Here is a 25,864-nt window from a genome sequence, read left to right as displayed (position 1 = left end):
CCCACGGGGCAGAGGGAAGGAGGCAGAGAAGAGGCAAGGACTTGGGGGAAGGCGTGGAATTGGGACGGGACTGGGGGTTTGAGCACCCACGGGGCAGAGGGAAGTTGGCACCTATGGCCTGGCACATGCCTCTGTAATGCTAATGGCTCAAAGCAAATGTGCAGGCTGCTAGTGCCTTTGTGATTTTGAGCCCAAGCTTGTAAGAAATTGTGTCTGTGTGCAAGAGACTCAGACCAAAAAGACACACAAGGTAGGATTACTGTTAGCAGACGGTGAAGTTATTGTCACAGAGAGGCCCTTTGGCAGAGGGTCCCCATTTTCTTTGCAAACAACTCTCATCTGAGGTCTGAAAAACTCACTACACCAAATACATGTCTTGTAGTGTATTTATGCATAAGGGGTAACATGTAAGGTAGCTACAGAAAGCTCACAATGTATCAAGGCCCAATCATTGTGATGCGTGTACGGATAATATTTAAGGAATAATGTAACTATATTGAAAGTATGCTTTATGGTCTTGGAGTAAAAATGAGACCATGGGATAATTCCAGCAGGACCGAGTTGCCACCCCTTCTCAGTTAGCCAATGATAAGAACAGATTTAAAAGTTTATTAGAAAATGTTTCAAAGTAAACGATACAGAGAGTTTGAAAAGTCAGTTATTGATCATCGGGGGTAGCATGCAGAGTATAGGGGGATGCTAGTAGTTTGGTATTGAACGGCACATAACAGATAGTCTGCCATGTCCCCAATGCGGGGTGTACGGTGGGTGGGATCAAGATACAGTCAGGAAGCAGTGGGGGTACATCGCTCATACATACAGGTTACAGACAGTCATGGGTAAAGATAAGCGGGCTGGGTAATGGGGATAGGATGATAATACAAGGCTTAATTGTCTTAATTGCTGCATCCCAAAGACTAACAATGGAAAACCATCAGAGACAACTGCAAACAATGGAAACTACTTGGAGATAAAAGAGGAACATCATAACAGCAGATAGGGGATCACCCTGTCTATGAATAGAGACAAAAGATTTTTCAGCATAACAGAAGTCAGGGAGAGACACGCTGTATCCATTCACTGAGGAAACTTGTGGAGCGAGGATGTTTTTTGTGAAAATCTGTATTCTGGTGTCTGTGAAGCCAGCCAGTTCTGCAACAGACTGAACTTTGCAAGGGAAACCTACTTTATTAGAGAGGAAAGGTAACTATTAATAAGCGTGGGCCCTAGTTTGCATTTTCTGATTTTTGTTTTGTAGTGTAACCATTTGTTTCTGCCACACTCTGCTATCTCTATTCTTTCTTGTAGTAAAACAAGAGGAGGGTTATTTAAGTGCTGTACATTTTACAGGGACAGAGCTTTAAGGTAAAATTGGTAAACTGAGGCACACTACTCCTTTGGGGGCAGAGGATCTGGGATTTCTGTGAGTACCGGTATCAGGGACTGGACATACAGGGGAATGCTTCAAGGGGCTCAGGAACTGGAGTGCACTGACTGTTAACCTGAAAAGCACAGACAGGCCTGGCATAGTCCAGAGGAGAGTGCCTGAAAGGGTGGTAGTGGTAGGCAGCTGACACCCAGCTACCACCAGCAAGACTCCCTCACATTGCTGGCAGGGGGTAACAAGGTGACTCACAGTCCCAGGTGCTCCGAGAACCCTCACAAATAATTTTATAAAGCTATTAATTCCAAGAACTTCCCAGCCAATGCTGGGGTCAAAAACCAACCAACCAAGCAAGCTCAGGATGCAGCTGATCAAGTGAAGATAGTCCACACACTTGTAGCCTCCATGTGACACACTTTATAGTCAGTGGTAAACTGCATTATGATGTCCACTGTTAGACTCTCTTCTCCTAGATGGGCTTCCCATCAGAAGCACCTTGCAGACATGAGCATTACTTGGAGTACAGTGACTGATTTTTTGATAAGGCATTACAATTTCCAGGTTTTAATTTGTGTGAGTGATGGGAATGGATAGGTTACTCTCACACACAGAGTAATCCCATCATAGGAAAACACGCATCTAATTTTGTGACTTTGCCCTATCCGATTTTTGTTATATTTTTCAAACTTTTTTTCCAGGGAGGAGCCATTTGTGTCTAAACACAGATGAGAGATACTGTGCTGTGTATGCTCCAGTGTTGTGATACCATGGTGACTTCCTTTTGAAAAAATTGTAAAGAATGAATAAGCATCCTCTAGGCAATGGCCATTGTTTCCTCTCTTCTGCCAGAATGAGTCACTACATCCTATTTGATGGGTTTTTTAAGCCAAATACCATGGCTGAGTAATATTCGAGCTGATGTTGCTGAACTAAATACAATTGTCACCAGAACTGTAAGAATTGTGGAATAATAATAAAAATAATTAATAATAAAATCACCTCTCCTGAAAAAAACAAACTAACCCTAAAGGGGAGATATTTGATGCTTTTGTGAACCTAATGTATTATACATTTTAGATTGTAATAAATGGCTACTGTGTGTGTCACTGCCCTGTACTGGATATAATTAGAACTATTCAACAATACATTCCATACTGTGAGCAAACAAGAGAGATGCTCTTTCAGTTTAAGAGGTAGGATCTTGTGGTTTTGGCGTTCTCTATCCCTGCTGTAATGGTGACTTTCTGGACGGTCATGATATGCAGTGTCATCATAACTGTGACACCACAGGTGGCCAGAGGTTTGTCACAATGTAACTAAGGTTTCTGATTTTCAGGACTCTTTACAGAAATTGTGCCTTACTTATTATTAGCAGGAAGTCGCTCTGATTGCCACGTATAACACTTTCCTTTCTGAAATGAACCAAAACCCAATTTCCTCATTAGTGCAAAAATTATAACCATAAATTGAAATCAGCAGCAGTAGGATCTGAAACGAACAATGAAGGGTGTCTTGCCTCCACATTGTTCGGATGAAAATCGATCTTTAATGCTTTTGGCCTTTAATTGCTTGCCAATTCTAACTGAAAAAACAATAGTGAAAACACAACTGCAAATATTGGGAACGTCTGTCCCTTTGTATTTTGTACTAAACAATGATTCTCAGAGTCTTCCCTTTAGTTAGTTGCATTTTATCACTTTAAACTGAAATAAAAAAGCATTCTCTATAGATAAGTGCATTACAGTTGAGTAAAGTAGTGGGGTGGGAACCAGTGGGAAAGGTGTTCTTGCACTTCTGACCTCACATGCACTGGACTTGTGAGGTCACAACACATGGAGGGTGCCTTTTATACAGAAACACATTGGGGGGGGGAGGGGAAGGGATCACAGCAGTCAGGGCAGAGTTCCTGCACTAAAAAAAATAAAATAAAAAATCAGGACTACATTACACTCCATAGCCTCATCATCTACTCCCTCATTAACCAGTTTCTTTCTCCTGTAGCATTGCCCATATCCACATTCTTCCCCCTGCTAGCACCTGCCAGCACAGTACTGCAGTCTGGAGTAGAAGCTCACCTCTGGTGAGTTCAGCCCTAGCAGTGCTAACTGCCTGGGGGCTGGAGTAGATTACTGAGGGTTTTCACTGCAGGATTTAGATCCCCTCCCTGGAATAGCCACTCCCTAGGCTTTCACCTTGCTCTGTGGTTCATCTTGAACTTTTTACTCCTGAAACTGGTTGGAACTGCAGTTGCATAAGCTCAGTGGCAGGCAGCTCAGGAATGAGCCAGTAATAGACATATACATCAGGAGGGATGGATATACATTCCCTTGTGTTAGTTTTAGCTTAACACAAGCTTGTTCAGAGATATAGTATATGTGCTCATGGCTTTGTTTTCCCTGTACTGCACCCGTCTAAATTTCTCAGGAGCTTGCCGGTGTGCAGGGCCAGCTGCCATTTTGAGATCTGACTTTTGTTCTTTCTTGTTTTGTTGTTCTCCTTTAACTTAAAATTAGTCAGTCATTCAGACTGAAAAAAATTTGACAATTCCAAACAAGTGACCAAAGGAAAGAGGCCAAGATCTTTAAAATGAGATACTGTCCAGCCAGGCACGCATGGGCAAGCCTGCTTTAAGTCACTCAGCATTTGCTCTGAAGCACAAAGGACATGCCAGTCATGGCAGACTGCACAGTGTGCTCAAGGGATAAGACCACAACATTTAGAGCTAGGGTTGACTGAAGCAGAGGTGGCAAGGGACAATGTAACAGGAGACAAGAGTGGAGAAGGAGGAGCAGAGTTGTTAAGGGCGTAGAGGGTGAGGACAAGAAGCTTGAATTTTATGCAGTGCAACAGGGAGCTAGAGGAGGGTCTCAGATGAATGTGTGTGAGAGTGATGTGATCATCACAACAAACAAGAAAGGTGATCTTGGCAGCATGGAGGTGATGCAGGTGTTAGGGCAGCCAAACAGAAGGAATTAAGCTTTTCAGGGCAAGGATCATCTTTTTGTTCTGTGTTTCTACAGTGCTTAACACAATGGGAACCTGGTCAATAACTGGGGCTCGTAGGTGCTCTGGCAATACACATAATAAATAACACAGCAGTCATGACTGGAGTTGCGATGCTGGATGAGAGTGTTGACTCTTTGGACAGAAAGAAAAGGATGGATTTTAGACATATTGTGGAGGAAGAAATGTCAAGATGATACCATACTAGGCCACCACACCCCTGAGCCCCAATCTGATAGTGTTTTAAAATCAAAATGGGTCAATACACTAGAAGGTCCATTATGAAGTAGTTCCCAAGGGAATGCTCAGAAATGCTCCTGTATCCAATGAAATTACATATAACATTTCCTTCCTCACTGAAATTATTTTTTTTTTTTTTAAAAACTGCAGGACTAGTGGATCCACTCTGCACAGTTGTCAATTAAAAAAAAACCAAAGCAGCCCACTGCACATTGCAGAGAGGACAAGAGAACAAACCACACACAGCAGCTATTAGTCACATCACTTACGGCACTACTGAAAGGTGCTCAGACACTACAGTGATGAGTGTGGTATTGGAACCTCTACAGAATAAAAAATTAACTGTAGTATGTGATACAGCAGAGCCAGATGGCAGCAGGAGAGACATTGATAGGAGGTGTATAAGCCCCAAGATTGTCAGAACCTGTGGACTGAGGGGAGGTTACCACAGGTTAATTAGAGCACCTGGAGCCAATTAAGGCCCTGCCAGAGACCTAATAAAAACCTCCACTCCAGTTGGATAGGAGGAGAGCTGATTGTAGTTTGGAGAAGCAGTGATGTTGACCAGAGTATCAAGAGGGAAAAACTGCTCCAGCAGAGCAGAGGGACTCCCCAGGCACAGAGGACCAAGAGAAACCCTGCCCAAAGGGGGAGAGGAGGGTGAGAAGCTGAAGGGGCATAATGGGAGGTAGCCTAGGGGAAAGAATTCAAGTGCTCAGCTGCTGTCTATAGGGCCCTTTGGACTGGGACCCTGAGTGCAGGGTGGGGCTGTTCCCCTTCCCTTGCCCACCAGGGCACTAGCGGAGCTGTTGACACCCAAGAATAGAGGCAGCGCCCTGACCCATCACATGAAGGAGAAATGGGGGACCCATCATAATAGCGTTGGGTACTTGTCACAAGTATCATCGTTATTAATTCAGACAGTGGTGGTGCATACAATGGACAAAGAAAACAGAATCCAATCTGGAGGAGCTTTCAATGAAGGTCAGATAAAACATTATCATCAACAATACAAGGAGGTGGGGGGGGGGACTGGAGAGAGAATTAAAGAGTTATTTAAGAGACTAACATGAAACACTAACAGGGTGTAACTTGGACAGCACATTAAGATGCCACAACTGAAAATCAAACAGGTGATCTCTGTCTTACCTAAGGCTCCTTGGCAGATATCTGTGCGGGTGGCACCTCCAACAATAAACTGGGGATTAGAACAGAGTTCCTGGAATGAAATGCATAAAGTACTTCTTAAATAGACAGACATGGGAGAGACAGTGTAGTTAAGATACTAGAGTTCCCAAGTATGTTCCTTACTGACAACCCTAGTTTCCGTATGTTTACGGCTATGGGGTATCATGATTAAGGCTGTGTGTCTGTCACAGAAAGTCACGGATTCCATGACTTTCTGTGACCTAAGTGACTTCTGTAGTGGCCAGCAGCAGCAGTTTGGGTATATGCAAGCAGCAGCAGTTTGGGTGGGGGCTCAGGGCTGGGGCTGGGGCAAGGGTGCATGGTGGTGCTTACCTGGAAGGGGAGGCTCCCCCTGTCATGTCCCTGCAGCTCCTAGGCAGGACAGCCAGGAGGGCTCAGAACACTGCCTGTACCTGCAGGCACCACCTCCACAGCTCCTACTGGCTGCGGTTCCCAGCCAATGGGAGCTGCAGAGCCAGCACTGTGACAGGAGCAGCACGTGGAGCCCCCCTGGCTGCCTCTCCCCCTAGGAGCTTCAGGGATATGCCAGTCAGAGCTATGTAGGGAGGCTGCTAGCTCCACCAACCCTCCACCCCAGCACCAGCGGAGGTCCTGGGCTGTGCACCACCACCCACCTCCTCCCCGCCCCAGCACCCACAGCCTGCTCCCCCCAGAGCACCCACTGTCCCTGGCCCAAGTTTTAGTTAGGAGTATTTTTAGTAAAAGTTATGGATGGGTCATGGGCCACGAATTTTCATTTACTGCCCACAACCTGTCCGTGACTTTTACTAAGAATACCCAGGACTAAAACGTACCCTTAGTTATGATTGTCCTCTCCATTGCAAAGCATATCAAAACCATTACATAAAGAGGATACTACTGTGTCAAGAATGGAGTGAAGCGGGGGGGCCGGTGTACCAACACAGCACAACAATGGGTAACAGAAATCATGGCCAAGGAAAACCAGGGCAAACATCTGTTTTTACAACAGGCACAGTTTCAGGCCTATACATACAAGATTTTAATGCCTAATCTTTGAAGGACTTTGAAATGGTTAATTGCAGGGAACTCGTATCTACCTTGGAAGGATTAACAGCTGAGAGGACTCTGCTTGGATCTGAATGTGCTTGGCAATTGCCTAGTAAGCACGAGCTGCTTTAAGTTGCCAGGGACGAAGGCTGAGTGGTATATTGTATAGAACAGCCTCCATGTCTTGGACAACTCATCCCTGTGCTAAGAAAAGCAGCTTTCTGTTGTGATAGATCAAAATGGTACCCAAAGCAAACATGCTCATCTGCAGAGGTGATGTAGGCTCTAAGGCAAAACATAAGCAGCAGAGAAAACTTTGTACAGTGTCAGCCACCCCACAGCGGGTTCCTTAAGTAAACTGAGGCTTGGCAACCAGTCCCTTCATAAAATAGCATATTGACTGGACTCTAGTTGTTAGGCTCCTACCCTTGATGGATTTTTCCATTTGTTTTTGGAGCTGTTTCAACGTTCTGTGGGACTACTTTGAGCCAACTTCCTCCCTAAGGAGTTCCTACTACACCAAGGATGAATGTAGCCCTTTGCAAAGGGTGCAGAATTCAGAGTGAAGCTTTGACTAGCTTTATTCAGCTGCACATCTACTAAAGATTGTTTAGTGCCTAAGTGGTAAGGGATGCTAGTCAGCTGGCAGGAAAATATAACCTTCCTGTATCAGACAGGGTGGAGGAAAGAATATTGGGAGAGGGAAGGAGTGTAAATGGGGACATTAAAGTGGGAAAGACTATCACATGATTTGGAAAATTAAGAATGAAGTGAGCAATATTAGTAGGATGAAGAGAAGTGGAAAAAAGTAGGTAGTGATGGGGACAGAATCCATTGTAATAACTCCAAAACTTGACAGGTATATTTCACAAGAGACCTGTGTAGCTGTAGGGTGTGGATCTCAAGATGGGTAGGGTGTGAGAGTTGGGACATGAATTCATGCCTGTTTACACCTGTTTGATATGAACAAACCATGCTGAATTAGTTATGTAGATTGGGAATGCAAACAAACAGATCAACTAACAGCTGAGAACATCCCACTGGCACTATTACATGTGAAAAAAAAAAAAAGCTGTCTTCAACTGAAAACATAGTGGGAGGGCAATGGAATGTCAATGTGGATACTTGTGTCTTGCCCTTCATGGAGTTTTGCACTGAAAACCAGCCATGACTCTGGCTGGCTTAAACACTGGCTCCTGTCTTAAAAGTAAAAATATTTCCTGTATTTAACTCAAGATAAGCAAGATATCTGGCATAACTATAAAATCAATGTGAGAGGACGATCAGGGCCCAAGTTTGTATCAATATAGCTCCCCTGACTCCTCTGGAGTTATTCTGGCCTTACACCAGGCGACTGGCCCTTGAACCGGACTGAATCTCTTTGACGTTCAAACAGAGTTTCACTTAACCTTCCTGTTCATTTTTGTGCCTCAGCATTTCAAGCCCAGAAATTCCCAGTTCCCACAAACCTTCCAGCTAGTTTTCTGGACCAAAGAGATTTGAATAAATCCAAACCGAACTGCTGAAACTTTTTAGCTTTGCCTGTTACACATTGCTGAACCATTAATTTCCTGCATCTGCACCCTAATGTCTTGGCTGTGTGACAGCACCATGCAGCTCAGGGGTTGCCTCCCTTGGTCCATTAGCAGCTTACTGCTACTCTGGGAACCAGTAATGTGCATTCTTCTCTATGGAATAGGGAAAAGGTTTTCGATCAATAGACAGGCTTTCACTGCTGTGTGTGCTGAGCTTGGAAAGAGTACATTCATCCTCCCTGGCTAAACAGCTGTCAGGTAGTGCTGCTTAGCCAGAGACCTCTAATCCACCTGACTTCCCCTCTCCCTTTAAGAGTAACAGCTTCTATAACCTAGTCAGGTGTAATTTAATCTCTCTTCCTACTAGAGATGGGCTCAAGCCAATAAATGTAGATCCTGATCCAAATCCCCAACCACTTTGGGGTGGTCACATCCCAGGGATTGGGTTTGGCTCATTAGTAAAGAGAAGGACCTAATGCAAAATTAAGAGCAGATCTTTCTCTCCTCCGCCCCCCCATCCCTAAAATTCAAAAATTGGAGGTTAAGATCAGGGCTGGACCCATCTGCAGCTGTCACCATGCACTTGAAAAGTCCAGCTCAGCTTTTTATAGAAAGTATCCTTTGACTCTTTCATTTATAAATCTCTTCCTCCCCCGGATATGGAGGTGGGGGGAAGCCCACCCTTATCACTGTAGCCTCCCCCTACTAGCCAAGCCAGCACAGCTATTCCTGACAATGGCATGGCTTTGCCCTGCCCTTTACATTGACTCCCTGCTGCCCATGGGGCCCATCACGCAGGTCTCTTACCGTCGGTCTCTTCCACGTGATTCCCTGAGTTTTGTATGAGTTTGGTCCCAGTTCTTTGTACCCCAGAGAAGAGGCAATCGCAGGGAAGGATGGATCCTGGAAGAGTTTCCCAGCCTGAAGGCACTCGTTCCTCAGCGTCTCAAAGTCCTGACTGAGGTACTTAAACGCCTTTGCGTTGGAGCCTAAGCCCCTGGCCGTTTCCCTCTCCTTAGCTAATTTAGCTGCAATCCCAGACATGTTTGCCTCCTCCCGCTGCTGCTGGTGGTGTTTTGCTGCTGTCTGCGCTCCTGTGGGTAACACAAAAATGCAAACCTTCCAGCTGCTTAGCAGAGACGTAGGAAAGCTGAAGTAAACAGCACCAGCAGTACTGGGAGCCAAAACAGCTGGTGAATCATCGGGGGCGGGGGGCGGAATCTGCAACAAAAATTGGGTGTGGCTCGTGTTTAAAGCTGCAGCTTCCCTCTAGTGTCCCTCTGAGGGTATTTACTAGAGGGCAGTGATGCACGGTGCCTGGATGTTAGCATCAGTCAACTAGTGTTGCTGATAGTTACATCTTGCCTGTTTGGTAAGGTGGAATCTTCCTAACTGGGATGTGCCTCTCCCCTGCCTGTTATCCCCCTTAAGCAGATGTCCTTTTCTTTGATTTTCTTTTTAAACAGCCTCCTCCCTCGATCAGAAGTCTGCAAAAACTGGCCCCCAGCATGGGAACAGAATCTGGGACCTTTTTGTGCCAAAGCACAGACCTCTGCCATGTGAACTAAAGGAGCGACCTCTTAGCAGGTAGGAATCAGCTCTTGACCACTGTGTGGATCAGCCATTTGACCCACCTAGCCAGTGTGTTATACACTCCGACTGTCAGGGGGAGCTTATTCTGAGTATCTGAGCTCTGCAGGAGTAAAAATCCCATGCCCATTGCTTTCTCATGATCTCTGGCCTGGGCTGTCAGAGAGAATAAGACTCAAACCTTTGGGCACCAAAGCCCAGGCCTCTACCCTGTAAACTAAAGGGGATAAATGTACAGTCCATACTGAATGTAAAACTTCCCTTTACTGCATTTCCTCTTTAGTTTCTCCACTCCAAAACTGGCTGTATTTGAAAGTAATGGGTGATGCAACGTTTATATTTTGTAACATGCTTTGGGAATCTCTGGAATTTAAGGCTCTGGAGGATTATTATCACCTTTCCCTTTGACAAACTACATTTTGAGGGGATCCTTAAATCTTGAAATGCTTTCTATTGATGCTGTACAAAATACCCAGGGAAAGTAGCAAACTGAACATCAGCTGCACAAATGGCAGGCATGGTCCTTTCCCCAGTGCATTGTTCTGTTGCCTTTCTTGGAGTTCCAGGTTGCAAGAAATATCTACAATTACCTCTGTTACTGTTAATTATTTATATTACAGTGTCACCTCGTGTGCTAGGCACTGTAGAAGTGCAAAGTAAGAGACCAGTCCTTGCCCTGAAGAGCCTACAGTCTAGACCCGGGGCTCTCACAACCATTTTTTTCGTGGCCTCAGAGTGCAACCACCAGCTTTTGCTGGTGGCTGCTCTGACAATTTTCCCTATAATAATTAACTTTAGGAAAAACAAATGAATATGCACATATCCATATCCAAATCATTGTCATTTATTTATGTAGGTTTTTTTTTAGCAGACTCAATAATAAAAATAATGTACAGTTGTCTCCAGAGCCAGCTCCAGCGTTTTAGCCGCCCCAAGTGGCGAAAAATAAATAATTTAAAAAAGCCGCATTCGCGGCACTTCGGCGGCTGCTCTAAAGCCGCTGCTTCATTCTTCGGCAGCAATTTGGCGGCAGATCCTTCCCTCCGAGAGGGACTGAGGGACCTGCCGCCAAAGAGCCAGACATACCTCTCCTTTCCGTTGGCCGCCCTAAGCACCTGCTTGCTGCACTGGTGCCTGGAGCCGGCCCTGGTTGTCTCTATTCCTACTGGACCTAAACAGAATAGAAACACAAATAAGGTGCTTTGCATGTTCTTGTCTTTTTACTTTTTCTTTTGCTTTTATTGGTTGCTTTTTTTTTTTTAAAGACTTGCTAGCTATTAAGTCTGCTGGGAAAAGTAATATTAACAAACACACAAATATCACTTTTCACAGTAGACTTACTCAGCCCTGGCAATCCCAGGGACAAATTGAGGAGGTGGGTATGGAGACAGCTGGAGCCAGGGGCAGTGGGGCACTAGGGGAAGCAGTGGGAGCTAGAAGTGATGAACTCAGGGAATGGAGCCCAAAGCCCTGGGGTTGGAGTCTGCCACCAGCCACCTCAGGGATGAAGCCTGACCCCACCACCCCTGGGAAGGTGTGGAACTCACTGGCTACCTGCTCCTCCAGCTTTTGTGTCTCCAGAGAGGGGCCACTGCTTTGCCCCCACCAACCCAATAACCACCCAGAAGGCTGTGGCAGCAAGAAAAGCCCCTGGTGGCTGCATGCAAGAAACCCTGGTCTAAGCAGAGAAAGGAAGAGTAATTACACTCAGGCACAGGGCAAGTAAGTAATTTGCCCAAGATCACGCAGAAAGTCTGTGGCAGAGCCAGGAATTGAACCCGGCTCACCCGAATCCCAGTACAGTGTTTTAACCCCAGTCCATCCTTCCACACACTATTAGTCCCCTATATCAGGGGTTGGCAACCTCTGGCACATGGCTCGCCACGGTAAGCACCCTGGCAGGCTGGGCCAGTTTGTTTACCTGCCATGTCGATAGGTTCAGCCGATCACGGTTCCCACTGGCCATGGTTTGCCGTCCCAGGCCAATGGGGGCAGCGGCATGGGCGAGGGATGTGCTAGCCATGGCTTCCTGCCACCCCCATTGGCCTGGGACAGCCAGTGGGAGCCACAGTCCACCGAACCTGCCAATGCGGCAGGTAAACAAACTAGCCCGGCTCACCAGGGTGCTTACCCTGATGAGCCACGTGCCAGAGGTTGCCGACCCCTGCCTTATATAGTGTGGTTAAAGTGAAGGGCTTCAGCTACTCTGACTCTCAAGACAGTGTCTGCTAGTGGTGCCACCTGACATGGGACATTAGCTGAAAATCCACCCCCTGAGCGAGGTAGTTATACCAACCTAACCCCCAGCAACGTAGCTACCACCTCTCAGGGAGAAGCTCTCCCCCCAGCATAGCTAGTGTCTTCACTAAGTGCTACAGTGGTGCAGCTGCACCACTGTCTGCAGTGCTGTAAGTGTAGACAAGGCCTGAGTCAGAAGCAGGTCCTGCCTGCCTTATGGAACAGTATAAAACCAGCACAAAAAAGATGTCTGCACAGTGGGTTTTGTGGGTCCTGTCCTTTTCTGAACAGCTGAATGGACAATGGACTGAACTCCTCCAACATCACCCCTGAAAGGGTTAAAATGACTTACAAGAGGCTATTTGCCAGGAGGGGCTGCACCTGGGTGAGGTGTAGGCTGGCTATACTGAAGCTGACCCAGCTGGCCTCCTATAAAGCCAGAAAGAGGAGCACACAAGGAAGCTGTTACAGGGGGAGAAAGTCAGCAGTTACTCTTAGGGTTGCAAGAAAGGAGTAGAAAGAAGCCCAGGGAGCACAAGTCAGCAGCTAATGTCTATGCAGTCTCATGCTTGTGCCTATTTTTCCTAGGCTTCTTCCCACTCCTTTCTTGCAACCCTGAATAACTGCTGCTGAGTTTCTCCCCCTGCAGCAGCCTCTTTAGGCTCTCCGCTCTCTGGCTTTATAGGAGCCCTGCCTTCTCCTGCCCTGCTGGGTCAGGTTTAGTTAAGGCAATATAGCTAGCTTACACCCCAGCCACTGCAGCTGCTCCTGTCAAGGGGGAGGGATAGCTCAGTGGTTTGAGCATTGGCCTGCTAAACCCAGGGTTGTGAGTTCAATCCTTGAGGGGGCCACTTGGGGATCTGGGGTAAAATCAGTACTCAGCCCCTGCTAGTGAAGGCAGGGGGCTGGACTCAATGACCTCTCAAGGTCCCTTTCAGTTCTAGGAGATTGGTATATCTCCAATTATTACCTTAAATAGCCTCTTGTGACCCTTTCAGGGGTGGCTGAGGTGAGCACCCCTTACCAGTTCCTTAGCCAACTTGCTGATGATATGCACCCTGTGCAGTCCCAGTGACAGCTGAGGTTGCATGTGCCATAAGTCCACACAGATTTCAGCCTCTTGTCTCCTACTGAAGAGTGATAAAAGACACCAAGGCACACCTGTCTATGAGCAGCTCCACCAAGCTAGGACTGCTTTGTTTACTCCCGCAGCCTGAACCACAAGCATAATCTGGGTTTGGGTGGAGGAATCATAAGGTTCTATTTAGACCAAGAGCTGCTTTGATGTGTTCACATTCAGGGCACTAAAATAAAACAGTGACTTTTTTTTCTTCTTCCTAAATTCTTCATCTAGCCTTTTCCCCATTTAGAAATCTCCCAGAGCCAGTTCTCTTGAGCTGCCTTCGCCCACTCTCTCACTGCCAAGCCTAAACCCTCACAGACACCAGCCTGCACGTTGGGTCCAGTGCTACAGTCCTGGCTCAGGCCAAACTCTTGTTGGGATGAAAGGAAGTTTTGCATAAGTAAGATTACAGCATTGTCCTGCACTGTCCACAGTAACAAAACAGAAGCCTATAGAGGGGGAGTGAAATGCTCAAAATAATAACAAGCCTTTTAGGATGAGTTGGATTCTTTATTTGAATGATTCAAGCCATTTGGAGAGTGGCAGAGGTAATGAACTTTTACTGCTTTGAAATCCCATATTAGTCCCTGCTCTCAAGTCAGCATTAATCCAGTTTGTCATTTGTCAGTCATTTGTATGCTTGCAAAGTCTATCCACTGCTTTGCAAATGAGTTAATAATAACCAGCCCTGCAGCTGGTGAGGTGGAGCTCAAAGCTTTGTGCCCATGGCTGCTGGTGATGGGAGCTGAGCTGACACATAGAAGGGAAGGGAGGGGTGACTGAATTCCAGAGTTGTTTTCCTTACTCATGAGGTTGCACAGCTTCACTTTTTCCATGTGATTGTACCACTGCTGGCCATTTGAATTGCCAAATTTCCCCAAACAGAGCGGGAACTTGCTGCTTGCTGAAGGAAACCGTTGTTAGTCTATAATCAGGGCATGAGAAGCCAGCGCTAAAGTGGATTTTTATTTGTAGAGTGAGAGCAAAAGCGATGGAGTGAGATTGCAGGGAGTCTCGACTCCTAGCTGCCCGCAGGGCTGAAGCTAGACACTTAGCTGTGTAGGTACCCCACTCTGAAAGGTGTCCTAGGATGATGGTTGTGGCTCCTGGCTGCTGTTGGTGCAGCAGGACAGCTGGGCCAGGCCTTCCCGGGCTAGAGCCACCCCGGTACTATTTAGGGTGGCCAATTTTCTAATATGTGAAAACGACATTGAGGGCCAGAACCTCCCCCATCCCTGCCCTGCCTTGCCTTGCCTTTTTCCACTGAGACTCCACCCTGGCTCTGCTTCTTCCCTCAAGGCCCTGCCCCTGCTTTGCCTCATCCCTTGAGGCCCCGCCCCCTGCTCCTCTTCTCCCTCCCCCCCCTTCTCACTCTTGCTTTCTCCATCTCCTCCCTCCACCAGCTGAGCAGGGCTCTAGAGGTGGAAGGTGACTGGGGCAGGATGGAGGGGGAGCCATGCTCCAGAGGTGGAGGGGTGACTAGGGCAGGACAGGGAAGAGAGAGCCACACTCTGGGGGTGGAGGGGTGACTAGAGCAGGATGGGGGGACCAAACTCTGGGGGTGGAGGGGTGACTAGAGCAGGATGGGGAGACTGAACTCTGGGAGCGGAGGGGTGACTGGGGCAGGATGGAGGGGGGAGCCATGCTCCAGGGGTGGAAGGGTGACTAGGGCAGGGCAGGGGGAGCCGCACTCTGGGGGTGGAGGGGTGCCTAGGGCAGGATGTGGGGGGGAGCCATGCTCCAGGGTGGAGGTGTGACTGGGGCAGGAGGGGGGAGAGTCTCACTCCCGGGTTGGAGGGATGACTAGGGCAGGATGGGGGAGGGAGAGCCACACTCTGAGGATGGAGGGGTGACTGGGGCAGGATGTGGTGGCCGTATTCTGGGGGTGGAGGGGTGACTGGAGCAGGATGGGGGGGCTGCACTCTGGTGCTGGAGGGGTGACTGGGGCAGGATGGAAGGGGGAGAGTCGCACTCCGGAGGTGGAGGGGTGACTAGGGCAGGATGCGGGGGGGGGAAGAGCTGCACTCTGGGGAGGAGGGGTGAGTGGGGCAGGATGGGGAGCAGCACTCTAAAGGTGGGGCAGAGGCAGGGGCAAGGGGGCCCGGACAATGAGCCCAGTCACTGGCCCTGCTCCTCAAATGCTGCACGCTTCAGTATTCCTCCCTGCAGAAGCTGGCCGCTGGTACCTCTCTCTGCTGGAGCCAGAAAGTTCCTGAATGCTCCACCAGCAGCTGCTCTTCCCGCCCTCCCGGTGGCAGAACGGAAGCCAATTGTGGACAGTCAGGTAACCAGACTTTTGGTGACCGGTCAGTAGAGCTGCCCAGACACTGTCAGGTCCCCTTTTTGACTAGACTTTCTAGTTGAAAACCAGATCTCTGGCAACCTAGCACTATTCCTGGGGATGAGGATGGGCTGCTAGGCCAGAGCTGCACTACTAGTGCCCACTCCCCGCTACTATTTCTGGAGTGTGTGTAAGTGGGGGGAGACTACGCCATTAAAGGAGCAGGCCCCTTCCCCACAAAGGTTGTGCTGGGCAAGGGGCAGTTGGACCAGAGCCACGCCAGTGCTCGGCCTGCGCCCATTGGCCCGGAGCAGTGATCTGCGGCCAGTGGGAGCCGCGATTGGACACACCTGCGGACGGGGCAGGTAAACACACCGGCCCGGCCTGCCAGGGGCTTTCCCTACACAAGCAGCGACCTCTGTTTGAGAAACCCTGGTGTAGAGTAAGCTTTTAAGAATCTCTGTCTGGAGGAGCATGGTTTCTAGGAGGTGGGTCTCGGCCTCTCCCCTGCACCCTGCAGATGAGGGGGAAGCTGTAGCTTAGAGAAGCTTTTGTCTTTGAAACTCAGCCTGTGAGAAGCCCTTTCCTCTTGATATATTTAAATCCAAAGCCTATGGGTGGTTCTTCAAGTGTGTTGGGCTCAACTGATGTGCCACACTGGGACAAGTAAAAGTCTTGCTTGCCAGAAGAGGAAGTGAGCACTTCCACTTCCCATACAGAAGGAACAACAACCTTTAGGCAAAAGGGGTCACAGCTGATAATTGCCATTAACCCTAAGGACAAAAAATATATACAATTAAACCAAAGGAAAAGTAAATAACAGTTCATTAAAGGGAAATAAAAGTATACTGGACAGACTGGAATAGGAGATCTTGCTCAACATAATGGAGGGACATACTCACGTTGTAACAAATCCTTGGATTGACTTCCCTGTTGTCACTACGCTGCACACCACAGCCACTGAGATACTCAGCAGCAGCAGCACCAGGAAGATAACTCAGATCCACCTGTTCCAAAGTTATAGGCTTCTACCGCTTCCTCTCTAGAGAATTTTCTTTAGCTGGTAGCATTATAGGGTCTTTGGCCTTGTCTAGACTTGCAATGGCATGTAGGGTATGTATAGCTACATGCTGCAGTGAAAAGCAGGCTTCATCCACACTGCGGTGTGCAGATACATGTGGCAGTGAAAGGCTGTGGTAGTGTGGAGGCAATGGGGAAAGGCTCCAGCAGCGGGACATTACAGTGCTAAAAATAACAGTGTAGATCAGGGATCTCAAACTCAAATCACCAGGAGGGCCACATCAGGACTAGTACATTGGCTTGAGGGCTGCATTACTGACATCTTTTCATATAAATGTACAACCCCTCGCCTCCAGCACTGCTCCCACTCCACCCCTTCTTTGAGGCCCTGCTCCTGCCCCACCTCTTCCCACACCTTCCCCACCCCCATTCTAGCCCCTTCCCCAAAGTTCCCACCCCAACTCTGCCCCCTCCCTGCCCCTATTCCAACCCCTTTCCCAAATCCCCGCCCCTGCCTTGCCTGCTCCCCAAGCGCACAGCTCCCCACACTTCCCCCCTCTCTCCTGGAAAGCACTAAGTGGAGCTGGGGATGAGGGGTTTGGGGTGTGGGAGGGGCTCAAGGCTGGGACAGAGCTTTGGGGTGAGGGCTGCAGGATAGGGCTGGAAATGAGGGGTTCAGAGTGTGGGAGGAGGCTCTGGGCTGGGGCAGAGGGTTGGGGTGCAGGAGGGGATCCTGGCTCTGGGCTGGGGGTGCAGGCTCTGGGGTGGGGGTGGGGCTGGGAATGAGTGGTTTGGAGTGCAGGAGGGATAGCTCAGTGGTTTGAGCATTGGCCTGCTAAACTCAGGGTTGTGAGTTCAATCCTTGAGGGGGCCATTTAGGGAACTGGGGTAAAAATCTGTCTGGGTATTGGTCCTGCTTTGAGCAGGGGGTTGGACTAGATGACCTCCTGAGGTCACTTCCAACCTTGATATTCTATGACTCTATGAGAGCCCCCAGGATTGAGGGGGGCTCAGAGATGGGGCAGGGGGTTGGCCAGCAGCAAGTCCCATTCCTAGGCAGAGGTGCGCAAGCCATTTCGTGTGACTCTTGCCTGCAAGCACTGCCCTCCCTCTCCCCGGCAATGGGAATGTGGAACCGGTGCTCAGGCTCCCCTGCCTAGAAGCCAGACTGGCTGCTTCCGTGGCACAGCGCAGTGTCAAAACAGGTAGGCTCTAACCTGTCTTCGCTGGGCAGCACTGCTGATGGGACTTTTAACATCCCGGTTGGCAGTGCTGACCAGAGCGACCCAGTGCCTGACCCGAAGTTTGAAAAATGCTTCTATATAGTGTCTCCTCCTGAAAGTGAAATAATAAGTAATTCAAACCTAGAATAAATACATAGATGAGAGTCCAAATCTGAGCTCAGTCACCTTATACCCTCTGCAATTTCCTGCTGTCCCCACTCACCCTTTTCCTCCTCTTTGGCCTTTTCTAGTATGGCTACAGCCATAAATTACTTTCATGGCTGGAGTTGCTCTTGGGGACTGAACAAGATCTACCACTGCAATTGTTTTTATTAATCTATCCAGTCTCCTTTGTGCTTCTAACCTGCATGCTGCTAATTCCCTGCCAAACACATGCTTTGGCTGTACCTTGTACTAGCAAGAGAAAGTGGGTGAGGTAATATCTTTTATTGGACCAACTTCTGTTGGTGACAAAGACAAGCTTTCAAGCTACACAGAGCTCATCTTCAGATCTGGGAAACTCACTCAGTGTCACAGCTAAATACAAGATGGAACAGATTGCTTAGCATAAGTAGTTGACACATTTAGGCAGTTTCTTCATTCGAGCTGCATGCTAACATGCCAGTTGCTGCCAGTGTAATATTATTTTGTGCTGAGGGGAAATTAAAACCATTTGTTACATATTTTTCTGTCTGAGTCAGAGATTATTTGAAGCAACTCACAGTTCACTTTCCAGTGAAGAGTATTAATATTCAGTGCACTAATCGCACTTTAACATTCTGTGTTGCATCCATGTTCTGTGTTCAGTGATCATCTGGCTTATATTTGAAGAGATGGACTTTAAAACGTAGTATCCCAAGACATGTATCTACTAAGGACCTATTCAGAACTATCTGATCGGATAAAAAATATTTTCAAGCAGTAATAATGCAAAGGATCATAAAATACCTCATTTGTACTACTAATGAAATTATTGCAGGGTGGTTTTCTTGAAAAATATGAGAAAAAGTTTATTTTTAATATTGTGGCCCTAGGGCATCACTCTGGGCCTCTAGTGATGCCTTTCTATCTTCTAGAATTCAAATGTCTCTACTATACTAAGAAGTATACTCCATAGACATTTATCCTTCACTTAAGACAATGTAAGTCATAACTACTACCGAATGGGAAAATGTGGCATACATTATGCATTCATTAAACACTTTATATCAAAGGAAGCCTTCAGAACCTTTTTATAAGTCAGACACCAGGAATGTGGCTGGCTTGCCTTTGACTCAAAGGGCTGGTCTACACTACGGGGGAAAATCGATCTCAGATACACAACTTCAGCTACGTGAATAACGTAGCTGAAGTCGAAGTATCTAAGATCGAATTACTCACCGTCCTCACGGCGCGGGATCGATGTCCACGGCTCCCTGTGTCGATTCCGCAACTCCGTTCGGGTTGCTGGAGTTCCGGAATCGATATAAGCGCATTCGGGGATCGATATATTGCGTCTAGATGAGATGTGATATATCGATCCCCGAGCAATCGATTGCTACCCGCCGATACAGTGGGTAGTGAAGACATAGCCAAAGTATATGCGTGTATTCAGTCAAATATGAGGACAGCACCTGAGTCAAAATCCTAAAGAGGTTCACTGCTGGGTTCTCCAGTGCTTTTGCTTTTGTTTTATGGCAAGCATAGTTAAATGCTGTAGAAAAATTGACCCAATGAAGGAACAAACCTTCTTTGCAGCTGAACATATTCTATCAAACAGCAAATGTAAATTCCTTAAAGTCACATGCCACTGCAGAAGAAGCAACTGTAGGTCTTTATGACCTATGTGGCCACACAAGAGACCTTTTCTCTGAGTCCTGAGTTGCACATTTGTATCCAACTGGTCTGCCTCCTAATTTCTTTTCTGTGATCACAGCTGGCTCTGTCAAGCCACTTACTGAATTTCTTAACTGTCCTTCCCCACTTAGCTTCAAAAGGTTCAGCTTTCTCTCCTGGTTTCCTAGGAGGTGACTTGAAGCCACAGATCCTCACAATTAGGAGGGTCTCTGTATTTTAAACAGGATGTTGAGGTGTGGGAGAAATGAGACAGACATGATGGGGGTACTGGAAGAGGATCTGCTAATGCTAATTTGCATAAGTTCTCACAAAACATAGGGCCAGCAGTATGCTGCTGTGTTCTTAAATGACAATATTCAATTCCATGTTGACAGCTGCATAAGAACACACTAGGTTCAGTGAGACACCACAGGTACATGGCACAATATTAAAGGCAGGTTTAGGTCCACAAACTTGTTCACTAGGCAGCACTGAACTATTTGAACAGCTAGCTTGTGAAAGTATCAGAGGGGTAGCCGTGTTAGTCTGGATCTGTAAAAGCAGCGAAGAGTCCTGTGGCACCTTATAGACTAACAGACGTTTTGGAGCATGAGCTTTCATGGGTGAATACCCACTTCGTGCAGGTATTCACCCATGAAAGCTCATGCTCCAAAACGTCTGTTAGTCTATAAGGTGCCACAGGACTCTTCGCTGCTTTTAGCTTGTGAAAGACTAGTCCTATTTAAAGAATCAGTCACTGGTGCAAGAAGTTCATCTGCTTAATGAGAACGGTAAGATGAGATGTCCTCCTGCTAGCCTAGAATTTAACTACGCTGTAACGTGGCTCATCTGCACCGTAGGATGTAATTGTTATGACTGCTTTTTAAAATATTTGTGTGGCTCCACTTAGTGGTAAAGCTGTGTTAGCTGCCGCAAATCAGCACTGTGTGATTTTCAGCAAAAAGGCAACGATGAAAAGGAACTGAGTTTTGTGTAGAAGCTTTCTGATTTCATCTGGCAGCTGTGGCACATAGAATTCTACATAAAGCCTGTTCAACCATCTTCTACAGCCCCCTAGAGCCCTTTAGACAGCAGTATTGGGGCACGTCGCATCCATTTTGTGCTCAGTTTACAAACACCTCTCGATGTTAGGATCAGTTTTACTGGGGGAAAAAGTGTTTTGATCACTACAAGGCAGTGAGCCCCTCAGTCTCTCAAACACATATGCGCGGATGCAGATATTGGCCAAAACTGCAAGACTAGCAACAAAATTGCAAGAGTTGGCAACATTAGGTATGTCATTTTAAAAAGTGCAACCCTTCTTCACACTTCACTACTGCATTGTACTGTCAGTATTGGGTATGAGCCAAGACGTGGTGTGGAACTTCAGCCTGTCATATAATTGCAACCAGGAGATGACTGCTACTGGTGCAAGTGAGCCATCTTCCTCCCCGGCCAGGTCTAAGAAATGGACACCGTTTTTTGGATTTCCACGGAATAAAACCTCACTGGTTCAATGGCATCTTCAGGTACACTCCCTCATACCTCAGTATGGAAAATATATTGGATCATCACAGATTGCAATGGAAAAAAACTTTCAGAGCCATACCCGGGACCATTTAGAAACTTCATGGTTCTTCCTGTACTGCTTAGTACGGGCCACTCAGAACTCTGCAGTAATAGTGAGAGAGATCTCATGTTTTTCTGGCCCCTACTGGTCAAAATAAAAGAATTTCTCTTCACTATAGGGCCAACACCACTGCTCAGTTGCTCTGATTCCCTCCAGTAGAAAGCAGTGTTACACACTAGTAATTTTGCTGCAATTAAATCTCCCATGTAAAGGATGTATCTAGAACTGGTTGAAAAATGGCAATTAATTAAAATTGTTTAATTTTCTTTTTAATTTCATTCTAAATGGCTCATATAGTTTTTAAAATGTTGTTTGAAACAATTATTTTTGTTTCCTGATATAGTTTATTCCCTCCTTTCTCTCCCTTTTTCCCTCCCATGAAAAAGAGGAGGGACAAAAAGGAAAAAATCCCTACAAAACTGATTCAAAGCAATTTTTTTGCTTTGATGAAAAACTGGACAATTTTGAATGATATAAAATGATTACACAAAAATCATTGCATTTTCCCCCACATCTTAAAAGCTATTTTTTAGTGAAAATGTTTTGACCAGCTCTAGATATATCCATTATTAAACTGATATTACTAGTGCTCTCAATCTATATGTCATTTTTCCATGTGATGATATCTGGAGACCAGCGATTAAGTACTTTGAAAACTAGTTTTCCCATGAGGCTGAGGATGAGGGGAGACTTTTGAAAGCATAGAAGGTATTTAGATGCCTAAGTCCAATTGAAAGTCAATGCGTTTTGTGCTCCTAAATGTCTTCGGGGCTTCTGAAAATTTACCTCTCGAGGTTTAATGATGAGTCTTGCAATCCATCTTAATTCAGATTCCTTTGACTTCATAGCACTCTTATCTAGTAGGTATTTGTGGAGGAGAGTCACCGGGGTTACCCCAGGGATTAATCTGGCCACATGTGAAAACTAGCAAAACACATCCCCAAAGAGTAAAGAATTAGCTCACTAGCAACCACTGAATGTACAGGGCTGGCATGAGGCCATGATCCTTCAGAGCCCCACAAGATTGTGAAAACAGCTCCCTTGTTATCACTGCCTCCAGAGAGTGCCTAGGGTCTGCCCCCTATCATTTCAGGGTTGCCAGGTGCCTGGGATTCTGACAATGGGTCTGAACACCCATTAATTTCCATTTAAATGGAGGACACAATGGTTGAGCTGCCAGCCTCCTGTTCTCCAGGGTAGAGCCAGCAACTGCCGCTGGAATCCGTTCCTATGACAGCTCTATGTGTGCTGATGGTCACTGAAAACCCCCTCCCCTCTGAGATGTAATTGACTTGATTTGTTCATTACTGAATGGGAATAAGTGATCCTCTCCTTTTAATCTTCTTTGTTGCCTCTAGGTGGTGCTTGTGTATCATTTTCCATATGTTACTCTGAGCGGACACTGATCAATCCTTCAAAGGGAGAAGTGCAAAATTTAGGATTTTTTGCTAGAATCAGAAACCTGAGGAAACAAAACAGTTAGGTCGCCCCTGTCAGTTAGGTCCCTGTCAATGAAGGATTATTCCGTATGGTAGATAGTTGTGGGGCTTTTACCACTTCCCTGGGAAACTATATTCCTATCTTGTAGATCTCCCCTGTGGGAAGTTTTCCTGAAATACAGCTCAGTTAACTATTGCTTAATTTAATCCTGTGACTCCGGGTACAACCATAACCAATTCCTCTTCCCCACATAGTCCACATCAGTTGACCCATCTTTACTGAATTGGAAGGTGCCCAATGGCAGAAGTGCTCGGACCTTGGGCACAATAGTTAGAGGGGTGTCCTGGTTTGGGAAGCCCGATTCCCACTGACCAAATCCCCCTTAGATCACAGTGGGAGTTAAAGGAGAAACAGGCAATGGAACTTTAGCCTTTGTCCTGACCCTGACATGAAGGCTAAGAGGGCAGGCAACAGAGGAATCCTGATCCTGCAATCCTCAGAGGATGGCAAGTGGACCCTGCAAATGTTTCCATTTGGTTTGTTGCGACAGGCACATTTAACCAGCCCCTGACCAGTTTCCCTGCTAATCAGTTATTGTGGAAAGTGCAGGAGGCTTGTGTCCTGAACAAAATAATTGATCATTCCAAGCCATAAAGGGATACCAACCAGAAAATGTATGGTTAATAACTCACCCTGCTTAGGTCACACTACAGATCCTTTTCTTGCTGCAGTGGCATGAGGCAAGGTGTGATATCAGTCTCAGCTTTACATTTCCTATCTTCTGTCCATTAAACTTAGACCAGCAATGAGAATTCAGTGTGGTGGTTTGTATTTCACATACAATTAATGCGTCACAATGAGGAATTTTTTCAGCCAGCGTAAGATCGTGAACTTCATCGTTTGCTGCAAAGGTGAGAAAATCTTACAGTTCATGCCCAAAGCATCTCTTAGCATGATCATGGTATGGTCACAATTGCATAAAGCACTTCATTGGGTATAGGAAACAGTGTCTGTATGGTCAGGTTGCTCTTTCTATTAAAAGTTTCCATGATTTATACTGTAGATGATTTTTTGAATTATAATTATAAATCTACATATAGTCTGGTATTACTCTAGGATATTTACCATAATGAACTGGCTAGAGGGCAAGTGCATCACTTTCCTCCACTGGACAGAATGAAAACTGCTCAACTGTTTCATAGACTGATAATTGATTGTAGAGATTCTCCTTTTGCTGAAGCAGTAGGGGGAGGGCTTTTGGCTGTAGGACGATCTGCGTTCTATCCCTGCTGTCTCCATGAAGTTCTAAGGGGTCATGGTGTGCTGTGTGGTCACACAACCAGGAAATCCCATAGGTTTGTTACAATACTTTTTAAAACAAAATATTGGAAAATGTACCTGCCCTGCTGCCCCTGGAACAATTGGCCCTGAGGGATCCTGCATTATTTTTATGGCATTAACTAAAACAATGTTTGTTTTTTTGTATGTCAGAGTAGACAAGGCTGGAAGTATGCTCCAGTCCCTTAGCTTGTAAGCTGCCATGGAAAAGAGGCTTGTATTCTGGGCATGTAAAAAAATCCACATCCATTACAGAAGCTTCATGGACTGTGATGCTGACAAGAAATGGAACCTTTACTATTCTTACTGAACAACCCTCTGAAAATGCAGTAAGTGATCTCCTACGCCCTGATCCAGTGTTAAGTGAGTAAATATTCTGGCACAAGTATATGATCATGCCTCTTATTTTTTGCAATTGGAACACACACACAGAGGGATTTTCTAGGAATTGCTTTAATGGAGCTGTGTTTACTGGGGCAGCAATTGTGTCATTTACTGTCAATGACTTGCAGAAATGGCATGAATCTTATTTGCACAATTGATGAGACTGAGGTATGGTTAGAACTACTGCAGTAAGCACCTTGGAGGGGAGGGAGCTCAGACGCAATGTCACTAATCTATTAAGTTCTTATTACAGGGCTTTCAGAATTTTAGGCTGTGTGTGTTGGCAGGAGAGCCTGTAATGCTGCTACTCCTGTTTTCCAAGGATGGATCTTACCAACTGGGTAGCAAAGAAAGAAGGCATGTGTTGGGTTAGAATAAGGCCTTAAAAAGGAATTAAAAAAATTAGTTAAAGCCCCTATTAAAGTTTTATGTAAAGCAGCATTCAAAAAGCAGGTAAGGAAGAGTCAGCTTTGCTATGATGGATGATAAAACGTCTTCCAAACATTAATCAATGTTGCTCTGCAATTCAAGGAGAAATGTTTGGTGTCACCTTGCCCTGCTATATTTAAACTGTGTGCCTGGTGTACGGTCTCCCATTTCTTTCTCCATTATTTGCTCACTGTTCTGCACCAAATGCTGTAGAAATAGAATGTTCAACATGAAATTGGAACAAATTACTTCTTAAGGATGACTCTGCTGAGCCGATGTGCTCCATTAATTTCTGAACGATGTGGTCAGCGTTCCTAACTCATGGCCATGACCAGATGGATTGTCCTGCCCGTATGTTGATATGGCAGATAATAGCACTGACCTCTGTTGTTAAGGTTGTAAAACAGTTTCCATTTTAATCCCTTGTTCTCATATACTCAGACCTTCTGGAAATATTGAGCTTCTGGGATGAAATTGGCCATGCTCATTATCTACTCTAAGGTGAAATTATTTGGAAAGTCTGAATAAAATCCCCCAATTATTTTAAAGATATGACACGGTTTTTAAAAAAGACCCAAACACATTTTTATTGTAAAGTTATCACAGGGTTAAAAAAAAACCCCACAAGTACATATTTTTCCCTAGTATAAAAAATTCTTACTTTTTTTAAATGATAACTCAAAAATAGCTGAACTTCAAACTTGCTATCTAAATAAGAATGAATGAGCATTATGTATGCTGTTATGTGCATATATGTGTGAGTTTAAGGGAAAATGATATAGAAACCCTTCCTGTGGATCATCAGCAGGGTTTGAACCTGAGACCTTCAGCACAGATTTCAATTATTAGATCTAAAAGAGTAATTCCATTAGGTGGTAGAAGTATTGCATTCTTGCCCTTTATCTTCTGTGTAGTGCAGAATGGAATACACATAGCTAGTGTGTTACATGGCTTTTCGAATATGAAAAGGTATT

The 25,864-nt window shown here is 46.1% G+C and overlaps 1 protein-coding gene across 1 annotated transcript in view; it reads right to left on the bottom strand.

Moving 5' to 3' along the window:
- The window catches only part of LOC127048763 (calpain-2 catalytic subunit), a 51,799-nt gene extending 42,222 nt beyond the window's left edge, over window positions 1-9,577 (bottom strand). The window contains exons 1-2 of the mRNA XM_050948670.1: window positions 9,187-9,577; window positions 5,777-5,846 (exon numbers count right to left, since the gene is read on the bottom strand). Of these exons, the coding sequence (XP_050804627.1) occupies window positions 5,777-5,846; window positions 9,187-9,423 (307 nt within the window). The 5' untranslated portion in view covers window positions 9,424-9,577. The remainder of the gene's footprint in view (window positions 1-5,776; window positions 5,847-9,186) is intronic.
- Between the last annotated feature and the right edge of the window lie 16,287 nt (window positions 9,578-25,864).

This window comes from Gopherus flavomarginatus, chromosome 4 (assembly GCF_025201925.1).
Source record: "Gopherus flavomarginatus isolate rGopFla2 chromosome 4, rGopFla2.mat.asm, whole genome shotgun sequence".
Classification (NCBI taxonomy): Eukaryota; Metazoa; Chordata; order Testudines; family Testudinidae; genus Gopherus; species Gopherus flavomarginatus.
This window is presented reverse-complemented; position numbering and strand designations above follow the sequence as displayed.